Below are 18,419 nucleotides of genomic sequence, written 5' to 3' on the forward strand. Positions count from 1 at the left end.
TGGGAGGTCGCTGAGGAGCTCATCGTGCTTGGGGGCGGCTCGGAGGCGACGAAATCACGGCGGTGATCTCGGTTGCCCGAGGAGGAAGATGAGGGCGAAGGCGGCTCCATGTGGAGTCCGGGCTTGAGTACGTCGACGATGAGGAAGACGGAGTTGCGACGGTTCTTCCAGACACAATGGATGGGCGAGGCAGGGCCGGTGGCCGTGGTGGTGCTCGTCGGCGGCGGCAGGTGTGTTCGGTGGTGCCACACGGAGAGCAGAGGAGGGGATGGGGTCCAGGGGAGAGAGGGGAGAGGTGCAGCGTGGTGCTGGGAGTCTCCGTGGCGCTCGAATGGGTCCGGGGAAGGAGGAAGCAGGCAGGGAGCTGGCCATGGCGATCGCGCGCGCGTCGACACGCCTCTGCCTACTGGCAGAGGTTGAAGACAGCCGCTTTGCCTGATGGGCTGGGCCGCCAGCTGGAGTTGGGCCAGGTAGGTCCAGGTAAGTGGCCCAGTGGCCTTCCCTCTTTTATTTGTTTCTGTTTTCTATTTTTATGCTGCTGTTTTGGCTTTAGTAAAAATACTAAAGCATTTTGTAAAAATGCTGCAATAATTTGTGGACACTCTATGGATTATTCCAGTGGTCCACATTTAAATTCAGCATTATTTGAGCATTTAAATTATTTATAGTGTTTAAATGCCCAGATTCAAATATGATATGATTTAATTCAAAAATCCAAGAATGGCCTTGAAACATATGCATCATTTTTGTCAGAGGTTTTCACCTTTTCTAAAAATGATGAACATTTTTAAAGGCATTTTGGGTTTATTGAAAAGGCTTATGGCTGACCCTATTTGATTTAATTTTGGTGCTAGGGTTTGTCATCCCCATTTCAACTTTCTGAAAAATTTAAACATGATGATATGAATGCCTTAATGCAACTAATGACAAGCAAATTCTAGGGCTGTGACAGACATGCATGTTATTCCTCTAGTGATAGATATTAGGACTTGGCAAATGTTGCATCAGAGAGAATTATTATGATATATGATAGATTTTTTTGCGGGATATATATGATAGTAAATTGCTTACATGCTCTGGAATTGTCATGTTGTAGAAGAGGATTGCCATGCTGCAACAAAAAGAATGACCATCCTATTGCAGAGAAAGTTGCCATGCCAGTCCATGAATTATCATGTCATACTACACACAAAAATTGTCATGCTCTATATAAAAAAATGGCAATTGCTCAAAATTTACATTGTTCGCTAAGGGGTGGATGGAGCGAATAGTGCCTGATGAAGATTGCCATGCTATCACGTGCTGACATAAGCATGGATCAAACGCGCCACCGGGCGTTCGCTGCAAAAACCGTTCCCAAAGAACGTTCGCTCATTATCTTTTCCGTTTTGTGTTTTGGCAAAAAAAAATTGGGGGTTCTGCATCCACTCTGAACGTAACTTATGTTTGACGTACGGATTTAGATCGAGGCAAATCGCAATCGAAGAGGAGTCACACGGTTAGCCAATTACGTTTCCTTGTGGAAGAAGAATTCAGCGGTTCGTCCAGTAAGATTATATCATGTCGTTTCCCGAATCCCGATACATCGGAGAGTTGGATACCAACTCACAGAACCCTCCATCCAATATATACACGCAAAGCCCCTTCCTTTTTTCACCGTAACACCCGTACGCAACGGCGATCGATCGACATCGCGCCGACTTGCCGTGATCGATCGCACATCATGACGGTCCCGGTGTCGCTCCTCGTCTCGTCGGGTCTCTGCGTCGGCGTGTCGGCGTGCTTGTCCACGGGCCTCGCGTTCCACGCCTCCTTCGCGCTCTCCCTCGTCTACCTCGTGCGCGTCCTGTCGCCGGAGCTCGTCGACGGCTTCTTCGGCCAGGTGGACGCCGTCGTGCAGGAAGACCTGCGCAACGCCCGCGCCTTCCTCAGAGATGACCCCTTGATCGCGCCCATCTATGCCTGCGCCGAGGAGCAAGCGCGCCGCGCCCACGCGTTTGCCGCGGAGGCGATCGATGGCCTGCAGAGGAAGGCGAGGGAGCAGATGAGCGGCCTCACGGACGGGGCAGTCGCGGCGTTCCTCTGGCTCCGTTTGGCCGCCGGCGTAACCAATCTTCTGGCGACCGTCCTGATCACCGCTGCGCTCAACGAGGCGAAAAGCCGAGCGCCGTCGGTTCTGAGGTGGAGGGGCGTGAAGGGGTTCAGACCGCCGCCGAGAGAGGAGACGGAGGCGGAGGCGGAGGCGGCGACCTCCCGCTCCAAACGTGGCACCACGGTGCTCGTCGCATGGATCTCGGCGATCGTCGCGTACTGCACGCTAGTGTTCACCATCAACGGCATCTGCAACGGCATCACGTCGTTCGCGATGTGCTTCCCATGCTTCGCCGCGCTCTGCGGCTTTGCGCTCATGGAGGCCGAGAGGGTCTACCTGTGGGATTCGTACGTCATTGATACCAGGGCCGGCGGCAGCAACACGGCCAATGCAAGACGGCGAGCTGGCAATGCCGCGGGTGGAGCGATCACGGAGAAGGACATGCGATATGCGTGGGAGTGCCTCTGGTTCGTCATCATCATGATGCACTGCATCGACGCCTACTTCCTCGGCCTCATGCTGGGGAACCGGCCGTTTGTGCTCGCGTCCTTGGCCATCTACAACGTCGCCGCCCTTGCGTCGGCCAGGAAGGCTTACCTGACGACGGACGAAGGCGAGGTCGCCGACGGAGCGCACGTGAACGTGAACAAGTGGCACGCTGCCGCCATGACGGTGGTGGCAATAGACGTCGCCAAGGTCGTTGCCACCTACGTCGTGCTCGACTTTTACCTCGGTGCGCTGTTGTTCGTGTCTCTCGGTGCCAAGGCGGTGTTCTTGCTGGACAGGGCGATTTACTTGTCGGATGAGGGTGCCTCGGAGGACGACGACAGCAATGAGGAGGGTGCTGACCTCGCCGGCAGCGACGCTGGAGATGCCGAAGGTAATCAGGAGGGAGATACCGAAGGTTCTGACGAGGATACTCAGGAGGTTGCTGATCTGGCTGGGGATGTTGCCGGAGATTCCGAAGGTTCTGACGACATTGGTACAGAGAATTCGAGTGAAATTGCTGCTTGCGAACATGAAGAGGAAGAAGACTCGTCCACCGAGAAGCACTCCAATGTATCGGATTCAGAGGAGCAGCGTCGTGCAGAATCAGACTACAGCAGCAGCGGCAGCAGCAGCGTGGACGACTGGACTTTCGTAGGCGCCGACCCGACGATGCCGACCAATGTTAACGGTGGCGCCAACCGGAGGTTCGGGTTTTTGCCGTAGGACGTGGCTAGGGTGTGATTCAGTGATTATTCACTAAGCATCTGCGAAGAGTTCTGGGTTCAGTTTATTCTTTTGACTAAAATATGAGAATTTTGTATTATAGAATTTGTAGCAATTTCTATTACAGATGATTTTCAATATAAGAAAACATCAAAATCTTCTCAGTGCAGTGAGATTCTTCATCTGTTGGTTGCAATCCGTATGATTTCTTTTCTCGATCTCCTGCTTGTGTTTCACCTCGCACCTAAGCATCACGTTCCTAGGGACAGAGACATCTGCGCTCTAAGGCAATCATATTACTACCAGCATGATTACATCGTTCTGCGGGCAAGCTTCAACTTCAAAGTCACCTGATTTGGCACCAGCCAAAGGAGTAAGAACAACAGCCGTGAATAGTTCTGCGGAAGAAAGTATAATTTTCTTATGTATAGAACTTTTTTTAACCTGGACCACACTTCACCTAATTTTGATGGAAAGTTTATTTTTAGTTAAAAAGAACTCAACAGACGCTTCTGAAAACAGTGTCTCGGGAAACAGGTTAACTGTTCATTACTACCTCGTCTAGTTGAATAAGTCATTCACGTAGTTCTAGATCATCGATTTGAGGAATAAAATATGTATTATACTATGTCATGAAAAGTATATCACTGAATTTCTACACGAATATAGTTTCTAAATATATATTTTTTGTCACATATAATACATATTTAGATAGTTAAATCATCGACCTAGAACTACGTGAACAACTTATTCACCGAGACGAAGGTAGCATATCAAATCAAGCTTTCTGTCATAGCATGATAGCATGGCTTTTAGTCATATATGACTGATTTTTTCTTTAGTTTTCTTCATAAGCCGGTGTATTATGTGTCTTTTATTTTTTATACATTGTTCACTTCATACTGCGTGGTTCCGTAACAAAAATCATGTGTAGGATTGAAGAAGACACACTATTGCAAGCACGAAATGAGCACTATTTTCAAAAATTAGTTTGTGCCGGGGACCCCAACTGACTTTGCAAAAGAAATACCGTTGAAAGGATCCATATGGTTGACTAGTGAAAGATTGTGGATGTCGCTTAGAGGGGGGTGAATAGGCGTTTTAAAATAATTACGGTTTAGGCTTGAACAAATACGGAATAAACCTAGCGGTTAATTTGTCAAGCACAAAACCTACAACAACTAGGCTCACCTATGTGCACCAACAACTTATGCTAAGCAAGATAAACTACTAGGTGATAGCAAGATATATAATAAGAAACAATATGGCTATCACAAAGTAAAGTGCATAAGTAAATAGCTCGGGTAAGAGATAACCGAGGCACGCGAAGACGACGATGTATCCCGAAGTTCACACCCTTGTGGACGCTAATCTCCGTTTGGAGCGGTGTGGAGGCACAATGCTCCCCAAGAAGCCACTAGGGCCACCGTAATCTCCCCACGCCCTCGCACAATGCAAGATACCGTGATTCCACTAAGGGACCCTTGAGGGCGGTCACCGAACCCGTACAAATGGCAACCCTTGGGGGCGGTCACCGAACCCGTACACTTTGGCAACCCTTGGGAGCGGTCACCGGTACCCGTCAAATTGTTCGGGGCGATCTCCACAACCTAATTGGAGACCCCGACGCTTGCCCGGAGCTTTACACCACAATGATTGAGCTCCGAACAACACCAACCGTCTAGGGCGCCAAGGCACCCAAGAGGAACAAGTTCTAGGGTGCCCAAACACCCAAGAGTAATAAGCTTCTCAAACTTCACTTCCACGTATCACCGTGGAGAACTCAAACCGATGCACCAAATGCAATGGCAAGAGCACACGAAGTGCCCAAGTCCTTCTATCTCAAATCCCACCGGAGCAACTAATGCTAGGGAGGAAAATGAGAGGAAGAACAAGAAGGAGAACACCAAGAACTCCAAGATCTAGATCCAAGGGGTTCCCCTCACATAGAGGAGAAAGTGATTGTTGGAAATGTAGATCTAGATCTCCTCTCTCTTTTCCCTCAAAAACTAGCAAGAATCCATGGAGGGATTGAGAGTTAGTAAGCTCAAAGAAGGTCAACAATGGGGGCAAAAACGAGCTCAAGAGATGGGAAACCATTGGGGAAGAAGACCCCCTTAAATAGGTCCCCACGAATCTGCCCGTTATGTACAGAATAACATAGGAGCGGTACAACCTCTATGAGCACCGGTACAACCAGTAACAGGCAATAAGCGGTACAACCGGCCCACAACCGCCCAACAACCGCACCACAACAGAGACCAGTCCGGTGGTAGAGTGGTACATGATCGGTACAACCTCCGGACCAATTCTGGAGTGGTACAACCGCTCCAAACACCAGTTGTACCGGTACAACCTCTCCATGGGGCGGTACAACCTCTCCGTGTAAAACAGGCAATATCAAAACAGCCACAACTTTCGCATACGAGTTCCGAATTCAATGAAACCAAGTTTGTTGGAAAGCTAATGACAAGGGCTAACACAATCTTGAGAGAAATATCAATAAGAAGCAAATGAGAAAAGGACCATAATAAAATGGTGAGAACCCTTCCTCGGATAAGACCGGTAAAGCCTCCAACACCGAAAACATCATAGAAGATGCATGCGAACTCCGTTTTCGATGAACTCAAGCTTGTCATCAAGATGACCATAAGCTCTAAGACTCACAAATGGAACCAAACAAGAACCAAGAAAGATGATGCAAGGATGCAATGGTTTGAGCTCTCGACTAATGATATGATCAAGCTACTCCCTAGAGAGCCCCCCTTGATAGTACGGCAATCGATCCTACAACCCGGTCTCCCAACTACCACTATGAAACCGGTAAAATAGAAAACCTATCAAGGGAAAACCTTTGACTTGCACATAGTCCACTTGAGCTAGATGATGACGATCTTGACTTCCTCAAGTTGGACCATCTTTCTTGATTGTGTTGGCTCGATGAAGACTAGTTGATTGCTCCCCCATACTCCACTATGGGTGAGCCACTCTTTGGCACATCTTCAAAATTCCATTGACACCACAATGGACGGCAAGCTTCAAGCTTGATTGCTCCCCCATACTCCATTATGGGTGAGCCACTCTTCGAGTTGCTCCACTTGAACTTGCACACTGCAAACTTGATGACGATCATCACTTGATGTCATCCTCCATGGGTTGTATGAGATCTTCCTCTTGACGCAAGACCATGGAAACATACCTAACCCCACAAAGAACTCTCACGTAGACCATGGGTTAGTACACAAAGCCTAATGGACAATGCTTACCATACCATGGGATCACTTGATCCCTCTCGGTACTTCTTCTACGCTTTGTGAGTTGATCAACTTGATTCACTCTTGACTTAGTCTTGATCAACATTGAATCTTTCCAACTCTCTTCATTTGGATGATGTCTTGAAGGTAAACATGAATGATCACACAATCTTCTTCTTCAAGACATGCTTGCAATAAGCTCAACTCTCACATGACCAATCTTTGGATAATTTCTTGAATAACACCTTGGTCGACACAAACTCTCCTTGAAATCAACATATGCACTTCAAGAAAAGCCTATGGACAAAACCTTCAAATATAACTCAAGGAAACCATTAGTCCATAGAGATTGTCATCAATTATCAAACCAAACATGGGGGCACCGCATGTTCTTTCAATCTCCCCCATTTTGGTAATTGATGACAATCACTTTCAAGAGAGTTTAATACAAGGAATTATGCATCACCATGCAATGCAACAACCAATAAAGCATGCGTATGAGATGCAAATGCTTAGGAACAAAACCAAAGCAAGGAGAAAACTCTAAAGACTTCTCCACAAAACTCTCTGAAACCTCCACAAAACTCTCTGAAACTTCTCCCCCATTGGCATCGATTGCCAAAATGGGTGAAAAGCTAAGAAGACCAATATAAGGTGTTCCTCCAAAAGTTGTGTATTTCTCAACAAGAGAGTGGAATGCCATACACATATCCAAAGGTAATACTTGGAGGGAGACCAACTATATTGAGGCACCAAGATTGCTAAAGGAATGATATGCCACAAGGACATAACAAAGAGAGACACAAGCAATCAAGCAATCAAAAGGTACCAATTGAAGCAAGCAATCAACGGATATCAATTGAACTAACTAGACCAAAGATCCTACGAGCCACATGAATAAAGGATATTATGAAATGAGCAAAGGAGTGTTCTAAAGAAACTAGAGAAGCTCCCCATGATTTGTGCACACATAAGAATATTTGTATTTGGATACAAAGTGCACAAAATAGGATCATAGCTCCCCCAAAATCAATAGAAACTTACAACAAGTGCAAGTGAGCATATAGGAAACTAAGCCTAGTACTTGCAACTAACACATGGTTGAGCAACAAGTGAAAGAGGCAACTTAAGAATGGGCTCAACCAAAATGATGTGTGAGAGTCAAGGCACTGCACTTGAGAAGACAAATGTACGGATGAGCATTAGGCATCAATAAAGTCTTGAAAGAATGAGGCACACGGTGCAAGGCCTATCATTCGCACACACAACTAGCAAATGGGTTCACAATCTTACTAATAAGCATATTAAGAACCTATGCTTGTGACAACCCATGGTGAAGATAGAAGATGAAAGACTCATCAAGAAGAGGGATACCAATTAAGATGGCAAAAGCCTCGTAAAGATAAGCATGAGGAAAATAATCTTCACCACACACAAGAGTGCATCAAGATGCAACGATAGAAGACACGCACTCAAGGCAAAAGCTTTCACGAAGCCACCAAAGAAATAACATAAGAAAGACAAGGTGGACGTGAAAGAAAGGATATCATCTAGATATGCAACTTCTCTCAAGTGTATAAGATTCTAGGTAGACGATATATCTACTAAGAAGGATGTACACCCGAAATAGTTACAACACAAAGGAACAAGATATCCAAAAGGAAGTCATACATATACCAATAAGATATTTGCTTGAGAGCATAGAACATGGCTAGATATGGTCTTATTGTATATAAATGAATTCCAACGACACGAACATCAAAGACATCACAACTAGCACCAAGACATCATTGTTGGGATGCTTTGAGAAAGGAAACAAGTGTCACAAGAAAGAATGGATAACATGCCATGATACAACCTACACAAGGTTGATGCAAGAAATGTGTGCATGAAGAATATGAAGATACTTTTTACCGAGTTAACATTGGAAGGATGTAGTAGATACCAATTGAAGGTAGATAGTAGTTCATTGATCATCCTAGCTCGACTCCAATAAGCACATGATGACAACACCTTCTTTGTGAGTGAGCCGAGCATCCAATGTATCTCCAATTGTTCCTAGAACAACAACACAAACAAAATGGTACCCAAACTCATTGGGACCAAAGAGTTAGAGAACCAACAACACATAGGACAAACTCCACATAAATATGTGCATATAGATATGAAACTGAATTTCATGCACATCTCATCCAATTTGAGACTTGGTGGAGTTTCCCCTATATATTGGGTCAAAGAGGGAAAGCATGCCAAAGAAACTACAAGAAGTAAATATGCATGCTCAAGACTTTCAAGAACCAAGACCAAAAGACAAAGAAATACCAAGCGAAGAAAAGATACCAAATGAATAAATCATCACTTGGAGGATATCCATAGTGGATACAACAAGGAATGAGATATCCATTGATATACTCAAATAAGAGACATCAAACTCCCAAAAGAGAGGATGGTTCCAAACAAACCAAGATCTCTACAAAGTTTCATGATGGCATAAAGTACCAAAACGAAAACGGCTTGCCTTCCACCGACACACACTTGATAAAGATCGCAAGATGAGTGTTTTATAGAAAATAGGATAGCTCCCCCAAGACTAGTGCATTATAGAGAATTTGCATTTGAATACAAAATGCACAAGGTGGGATCACCACTTTCACTATATCTAGAAAACACTAGACAAGATCAAGAAATACACAAGATCCACAAGTGGTATGGAAGACAAAGGGAGTTGATACAAACCTTGGCAAGAGAAAGGGCAAATAAAAGCAAAGGCTAATGTAAAGATGATCAAAAATTTCTACCACACAAGTGAGTACCAATTGTCAAGACAAGAAGTATTTGGGAGTAATTCTCGGTGGTAGATAACAAGGATATCCGACATCATCTTCACACCAAACAAAAAGCAAATTGCAACTTGTAGAGCTAACATGCCACCTAGGAACAAGATAATTAACAATATCAACTCTAGGTGACAATATCTCAAATGTACACATTTTCTAGGCTAGTAATATACATAGCATATTGCTCCCCCATAATGTGATACCAATTAAAGATAGACAAGAGGCAATTAAAGGATCCAACAAGAGATCATTAATGGACTATTTAGAATTTGAATTTCTCATGAGAAGACATACCACATAGTGACTAGATAATCTTGAAATATCAATACTAGATGGTATTACTCATGTACACACATTTATAGGATTGTGAGGTGCACAAAGCACATCACTCCCCCATAATGGGATATTCCATTAATCTCTCACAATAGCCTACTAAGAAATAAATAAGATGCAAAAGGCTCAACGCATGACACACACGTACATGATGTGCAAACCAACACACACATACTTGATTGCTCAAGATAATCAAGTTGGAAGCACAACATATACAAACACATGCAAGGAACAAAACCAAAACATGCAAGGGGGCAAGTAACTTTCAATGTAAGAAATTGAGGTACAAGTTACCGCAAGGAGGCACATTGGATATAAGATATAATCTTGATGATTCAATTGACTTGGCTTGAGACAATAAGAATGATGAAGTACCCTTAATTCTTCATAATGTAGCCAAGTCTCCAATGACCTCCTACATCACCTATTGATCAAGTTTGAGCTTGTTGGTCCCCAACCAAGTTGGGTCCTAAGAGGTTAGTCACAATAGGCTTGGCTACCCAAATGGTTCTTTGCTTCAAACCACTTTGAGTACCAACAAACTTGGCAACCACATTGCCAACCTTATCCTTCCCAAGAGAATAGACATCATCAATAATAATTGGGTTGGATAAGTTATCACTAGTGCATGAAGAGGCGAGGTGACCTTTCTCGCGACATAGGTAGCAACGTCTACTCTTCACTTTCTTCTCACTTGATTTCTCAACTTGAGAAGCATAAGCTTGAGTCTTCTTGGAAAGAGGCTTTCCTTCAACTTGAGGTTGAGAATGAGAGTGTACTTGTGGCCGCTTCCCTTGTTGCTTGTCACTAATGGGCTTCTTCTTCAATGGGCAAGATCTAACATGATGCCTTCCTACTTTGCACTTGAAGCAAGCAATCTTGGCCGAATTCTTGACTTGTTCTTGGCCCTTCCTTTTGTTCACCTTGGACTTATTCTTCTTGTTGGAGTTGAATCCAAGTCCACCTTTGGCATTGGGGGATTTTTGCACACTCAAGATATTGTTGAGTGTGGATTTCCCTTCATGACTCTTTTCCAAGTCTTTCTTCAAAGAAGTGACTTGGGCCTTGAGCTCTTTGATTTCCTCTACATGGTTAGTCTCAACACAAGTACTAGAGGAAGTATAAGCTTCATCGTTAGAGCAACAAGGTAAGGAAAGCAATTCATCACAAGATGTACCAACATTGTGAGTAGATGAATTACAAGGACTAGCACATGGCAATATAGCATTTTGACTAGAATTAGTGCTAGTATCCACATGAGGCTCACTAGATGTTACCTTAGAAATCATGGCCTCATGAGATATCTTTAGCTCATTATGGGATACTAGAAGATCATCATGAGAGCTTGAGAGCTTTTCATGGTTTTCTTCCAATTTCCCATAATTGCTAGATAGCAACTCAAGTTGAGCCCGAAGCTCAACATTCTCCTTCAATATGGATGCTTCACAAGAGATAGAGTTAGTAGCACAAGCATCATCATAAGCAACAAGAGGAGAAGACACCTTGGCAAGATCTTTTGAATAAGAAGCTTTAAGTTGAGCATGAGACTCGGTGAGTTTGATGAGCTCACCCTTAATGACCCTTGAGCCATTTTCGAGGTGCTCAAAGTCCTCAAGGAGTTTAGCATGCGCAACTTCAAGCTTAGCATTTTTAGTTTTGAAATCATTGGCCACCTCGAGTGCTCTATCATGAGATTCCTTTATTCTAGATAATTCTAGAGCAAAGGTCTCCTCAAGAGATTCGGATGTGGTTTGTTCATGTTCAAGAGCTTGAGATAGCTCCGCGATCTCATTTGCGTAATCACGCTCGTGAGCTTCCATTTTCTCAAAGGTGACCTCATGCTCCTCTAGATGAGATTCCAACTCCTCAATGTATTTCTTGCCTTCAATGGCAAGAGACATGATTTCCATGAAGTTGGAACGAGCAAGTTTATTTTTGTGAAGAGCTTTAAAAATCATTTCCCCCTTAGTTTTTAAGGAGGCAACATTATCATTCTCTTCATCATAATCAACATCATCATCACTCTTGCCATCATCACAAGATATATTGGGATTCAAAGTGGGAGATACCTTTGAAGCCTTGGCCATAAGGCAAAATGCAATAGATGATGATGAAGGATCCGTTGAAGCACCATTCAAGACCACATCTTGTTCCATGGGGTGTTGGGTTTCCTCTACATTGTTAGCACAACAATTCAAGGACATATATGCATTTTTATCATGGCAACAAGACATAGTAAACATATCATCATGGGATTTAGTCAAGCAATTTCTACATGATATGCAAGGACTATCAACACAAGCATGTGAAACATTTGGAGTGTTCGAAGTGTTAAAGCCCAAAGAAGGAGCATTGCAATAAGATAGTGATGAAGGATCATCCACAATAAACATACTATCATCATTGCAATGACCAACACTACTCACCATATCATTACCTTGTGGCAAGACACATGTAGGTGAAGTAGAAGAAGTTGAGAAGACTATACGGCCGGATGTGGAGGGAGAACAATAATCCCCACAAAACTTGGACACGCCATATTTATCTTGAAGCTTTGTCCACAACTCATGAGCATCCCGGAACGGCATGAGTTGAAATATAACTACATTGCTCAAAGCATCGAAAAGCACATTAGAAGCTTGAGCATTAAGATAAGAGTTTTTCTCATCCTCTAAAGATAATCTTTGAGGATCCTTTGGAGGAGAAAAACCCATATCTACAATTCGCTCTAAATTTGGGTCCATGACCCTAAAGAGATTAAGCATGCGAATTACCCAAACATCAAAATTTGTGCCATCGAAACTAAGAGTGTGAGAGAATCCTAATCCCCTAGTCGACATCTTTACTCTCTAGGCGGTTAAGCCTAACAAAGAGAGACGAGGCTCTGACACCAATTGAAAGATCGTGGATGTCGCCTAGAGGGGGGTGAATAGGCGTTTTAAAATAATTACGGTTTAGGCTTGAACAAATGCGGAATAAACCTAGCGGTTAATTTGTCAAGCACAAAACCTACAACAACTAGGCTCACCTATGTGCACCAACAACTTATGCTAAGCAAGATAAACTAATAGGTGATAGCAAGATATATGACAAGAAACAATATGGCTATCACAAAGTAAAGTGCATAAGTAAAGAGCTCGGGTAAGAGATAACCGAGGCACGCGAAGACGATGATGTATCCCGAAGTTCACACCCTTGTGGATGCTAATCTCCGTTTGGAGCGGTGTGGAGGCACAATGCTCCCCAAGAAGCCACTAGGGCCACCGTAATCTCCTCACGCCATCGCACAATGCAAGATGCCGTGATTCCACTAAGGGACCCTTGAGGGCGGTCACCGAACCCGTACAAATGGCAACCCTTGGGGGCGGTCACCGAACCCGTACACTTTGGCAACCCTTGGGGGCGGTCACCGGTACCCGTCAAATTGCTCGGGGCGATCTCCACAACCTAATTGGAGACCCCGACGCTTGCCCGGAGCTTTACACCACAATGATTGAGCTCCGAACAACACCAACCGTCTAGGGCGCCAAGGCACCCAAGAGGAACAAGCTCTAGGGTGCCCAAACACTCAAGAGTAATCAGCTTCTCAAACTTCACTTCCACGTATCACCGTGGAGAACTCAAATCGATGCACCAAATGCAATGGCAAGGGCACACGGAGTGCCCAAGTCCTTCTCTCTCAAATCCCACCGGAGCAACTAATGCTAGGGAGGAAAATGAGAGGAAGAACAAGAAGGAGAACACCAAGAACTCCAAGATCTAGATCCAAGGGGTTCCCCTCACATAGAGGAGAAAGTGATTGGTGGAAATGTAGATCTAGATCTCCTCTCTCTTTTCCCTCAAAAACTAGAAAGAATCCATGGAGGGATTGAGAGTTAGCAAGCTCAAAGAAGGTCAACAATGGGGGCAAAAGCGAGCTCAAGAGATGGGGAACCATTGGGGAAGAAGACCCCCTTAAATAGGTCCCCACGAATCTGCCCGTTATGTACAGAATAACATAGGAGCGGTACAACCTCTATGAGCACCGGTACAACCAGTAACAGGCAATAAGCGGTACAACCGGCCCACAACCGCCCAACAACCGCACCACAACAGAGACCAGTCCGGTGGTAGAGCGGTACATGACCGGTACAACCTCCGGACCAATTCTGGAGCGGTACAACCGCTCCAAACACCGGTTGTACCGGTCAAGCGGTACAACCTCTCCATGGGGCGGTACAACCTCTCTGTGTAAAACAGGCAATATCAAAATAGCCACAACTTTCGCATACGAGCTTCGAATTCAATGAAACCAAGTTTGTTGGAATGCTAATGACAAGGGCTAACACAATCTTGAGAGAAATATCAATAAGAAGCAAATGAGAAAAGGACCGTATTAAAATGGTGGGAACCCTTCCTCGGATAAGACCGGTAAAACCTCCAACACTGAAAACATCATAGAAGATGCATGCGAACTCCGTTTTCGATGAACTCAAGCTTGTCATCAAGATGACCATAAGCTCTAAGACTCACAAATGGAACCAAACAAGAACCAAGAAAGATGATGCAAGGATGCAATGGTTTGAGCTCTCGACTAATGATACGATCAAGCTACTCCCTAGAGAGCCCCCCTTGATAGTACGACAATCGATCCTACAACCCGGTCTCCCAACTACCACTATGAGACCGGTAAAATAGAAAACCTATCAAGGGCAAACCTTTGCCTTGCACATAGTCCACTTGAGCTAGATGATGATGATCTTGACTTCCTCAAGTTGGACCACCTTTCTTGATTGTGTTGGCTCGATGAAGACTAGTTGATTGCTCCCCCATACTCCACTATGGGTGAGCCACTCTTTGGCACATCTTCAAAATTCCATTGACACCACAATGGACGGCAAGCTTCAAGCTTGATTGCTCCCCCATACTCCATTATGGGTGAGCCACTCTTCGAGTTGCTCCACTTGAACTTGCACACTGCAAACTTGATGAAGATCACCACTTGATGTCATCCTCCATGGGTTGTATGAGATCTTCCTCTTGACGCAAGACCATGGAAACATACCTAACCCCACAAAGAACTCTCACGTAGACCATGGGTTAGTACACAAAGCCTAATGGACAATGCTTACCATACCATGGGATCACTTGATCCCTCTTGGTACTTCTTCTACGCTTTGTGAGTTGATCAACTTGATTCACTCTTGACTTAGTCTTGATCAACATTGAATCTTTCCAACTCTCTTCATTTGGATGATGTCTTGAAGGTAAACATGAATGATCACACAATCTTCTTCCTCAAGACATGCTTGCAATAAGCTCAACTCTCACATGACCAATCTTTGGATAATTCCTTGAATAACACCTTGGTCGACACAAACTCTCCTTGAAATCAACACATGCACTCCAAGAAAAGCCTATGGACAAAACCTTCAAATATAACTCAGGAAACCATTAGTCCATAGAGATTGTCATCAATTACCAAAACCAAACATGGGGGCACCGCATGTTCTTTCAACTAGAGGGGGGTGAATAGGCAACTACCAATTTTTAACTTTTCTTTATCAAATTAAACTTTGCATCAAAGTAGGTTGTCTAGATGTGCAACTTGGTGAGCAACCTATATGATGCAATACCAACAAGCAAACAAGCAAGCAAGAGAAGTAACACTAAAGAGCTTGCACAAGTAAAGGTAAGAGATAACCAAGAGTGGATCCGGTGAAGACGAGGATGTGTTACCGAAGTTCCTTCCCTTTGAAGGGAAGTACGTCTCCGTTGGAGCGGTGTGGAGGCACGATGCTCCCCAAGAAGCCACTAGGGCCACCGTATTCTCCTCACGCCCTCACACAATGCGAGATGCCGTGATTCCACTATTGGTGCCCTTGAAGGCGGCGACCGAACCTTTACAAATAAGGTTGGGGCAATCTTTCCCAACAAAACCACGAAGCTTCACCACAATGGACTATGGCTCCGTGGTGACCTCAACCGTCTAGGGTGCTCAAACACCCAAGAGTAACAAGATCCACTAGGGATGAGTGGGGGAATCGAAAATCCCTTGGCAGAAGTGTAGATCGTGGCCTTCTCAACCACTCCCGAGCAAATCAACAAGTTTGATTGGCTAGAGAGATAGATCGGGCGAAAATGGAGCTTGGAGCATTTAATGGAGCTTGAGCAATAAATGGAGCTTGGGGGAGGAAGAGGTAGGTCAAAGAGAAGAAGGGGACTCCCCTTTATAGTGGGGGCAACAATCCAACCGTTGCCCCCCACCAACCAGCCCCGCACAGGGTGGTACTACCTCTAAGAGGGGGCGGTACTACCACTAGGTCAGCGGTACTGCTGCACCAGCCAGCGGCACTGCCGCGCAGAGGAGACTAGTAGGGAATAGGACCCAACGCGGTACTACCACGGTGGTAGGGGCGGTACTACCGCTCCAAAAACGGTACTACCGCCTCTACAACCGCAACTAGTGCCGCAAAACTCGACACGAGAAAAAGACCCCTCGAGTCGAGGCGGTAGGAGCCAGACAGCCCAGCAGTACTACGGTAGCGGGGTCACGGGCGGTACTACCGCTGTGGAGCGGTACTGCCACTTGTGACCCTTCGGCCGTACTACCGCTGGGACACTGAAGAGAGAGAGAGAATCTCTCCAATGAGGCTGAGGACGAGGCGGTGGTGCCAGGCACCCCAGCGGTACTACTGCTGTGGAGACAAGGGCGGTACTACCGCTGTGGAGCGGTACTGCCACTTGTGTCTCCTCAGCGGTACTACGGCTGGGTTGCGCGGTACTACCGCTGGGACCTAGACAGGACAAGGAAAAGTGGAGAGACCTCTTCAAAGGAATGGACAAGCTCGGAGGGTGAGAAGCTGATGTGTACGTGTTGATTCCACCCATGCAAAACCCCAGTGGACCCCCTCTTGATAGTATGGTGCCCTCTACGCAATTAGTCCACCGAGAGAGAAACGAAAGAGCTACACCGTCTTGAAGGACACTCCGAAGGGAAGGAAACGTCTCGTGCCAGGGGTGAATCTGTGAACTATTCTAAGCACATGATTAGTCCGCAAACATGTTGTCATCAATCACCAAAACTACCTTGAGAGAGATATGCCGTAACAATCTCCCCCCTTTTGGTGGATTGATGACAACTAGGGATTTGCGCAAGGAAAAGAAATAAATGAAAGAAAACTAAGAACTACAAAATATAGACGGGCTCCCCGAGAATGTTTGCACCTGGTTAGAGGAGCATTCGGAAAGCAAGACACACACATCCGGATCAACACTCCCCCTATATTTTATAGTCCAACAATTCTAAGCACAAGATATATGAGAGAAGAGAATATAACAGGACAAGCATGCAACTCATAATAAACTACAGTACTGAATAGATATAAGTAATAAGGTAGCGATAGGGAGCATATGTCTCACACCATATGTCTAGAACTTAGGTCTCACGGGCACCAAACCAAACCAAACAAAGACACCGAGAGAACACACAAGAGAACACAAGACGACAAACACAAAGCACGACACAAATCCCTACACTCTCTCCCCCTTTGGCTGCGAGACACCAAAAAGGGAGAAGAGCGATGCTACAACTCCAGGTGATGGCAAGCTGAGGATCTCGAAACATCAAATCTCAGCGTGATCGTCTGCATCTCCGTCGTTGGTCGAAAACTGCTCGGCGTCGGAGTCGGTCCAAGGGCAGTGCTGATGAATCCACTCCTCCTCTTCAGTGATCTGACCCTCAGAACCACTGGCAACTGTCGCTCCCAACTGACGCATGAGCTCCTTGTGGCGCATCCTAGCATGCTTCTCCGCCACATGAGTCATGTACTGACCATGAGACTCCATGCAGAAAAGCTTCTTCAACTTGTTTTTAAGCTTCTTCTCCCATGAGGGTTCAGCACTAGAGGGGCCAATATCCTCCTCGTGATCATCAGTGGCTGCCCCACCCTCGGTCTCCATGGCAGCAGTAGCAGCAGCAGTAGACGGACCCCCTGTTTGAGGCGCTGGGGTGACCCAATTGTCCTTCTTCCTCAGATGCTTGATCTCATGAGAAACCAAGTCTCTAGTATCTAGCAACACTCTGGGATAGGTCTGTGCCCAGGCCCTCTCAATGAGCCTCATGATGAATGGACCATATATCGGGCACTTGCGCTCAGACACGGCAGAGAGAAGTTCAGACCACATGATATGAGAAATATCCAGGCTCTCTCTAGTGCTTGCTTCCTTCTCATGCTGACAGAAAAGGAGCATGTCCACGAGGTAAGAGTGGACCATATCCAGATTCCCGATCCGAGGGAAGAGAGTCTCACGGAAGATGCGATGAAGAATGTCCAGATACGGAGACAACTCATAGGTCTTCTTCTCAGTTACTGGGTGAACTTTCACAGTGCAGTAGGGCCAAAGGGCTTGCTTGTGGGTGGACGTAGCATTGCGGTGAGGGCGGAAACCGACAGGAGTCTCAAGCTCGTGATCCACCACATCAAGTAACTCCATGAAAGCCTTCCACTTGACGGAAAGCAGCTTGCCATTGGTCATCCATGTCAGAGTCCTGTCGACATCCATCCCAAGATGGACGGTGGCATAGAATTGATCCACCAAATCCGCATCGAAATCCTTGTTGAATTGCATGAGTGCACATCTGAAGGGCTTCGCCAAAGTACTCCGGGTCCTTCTCCATAGCATCAGTGTCAATGGAGCGAACATCAACAA

General features: G+C 45.6%; 1 protein-coding gene across 1 annotated transcript; it reads left to right on the top strand.

Moving 5' to 3' along the window:
* Nucleotides 1-1,638: 1,638 nt before the first annotated feature.
* LOC125537372 (uncharacterized) lies at nt 1,639-3,460 on the top strand. The gene has a single exon (XM_048700676.2). The coding sequence runs from the start codon at nt 1,724-1,726 to the stop codon at nt 3,302-3,304; it is 1,581 nt and encodes a 526-aa protein (XP_048556633.1). The 5' UTR covers nt 1,639-1,723; the 3' UTR covers nt 3,305-3,460.
* The last annotated feature ends 14,959 nt before the right edge of the window (nt 3,461-18,419 follow it).

The sequence above is a fragment of the Triticum urartu genome, chromosome 2A, assembly GCF_056163025.1.
Source record: "Triticum urartu cultivar PI428250 chromosome 2A, HENAU_Tu73, whole genome shotgun sequence".
Lineage (NCBI taxonomy): Eukaryota > Viridiplantae > Streptophyta > Magnoliopsida > Poales > Poaceae > Triticum > Triticum urartu.

Coding starts and splice junctions, on each gene's coding strand:
- LOC125537372 (XM_048700676.2), top strand. CDS start 1,724: ATGACGGTCCCGGTGTCGCTCCTCGTCTCGTCGGGTCTCTGCGTCGGC.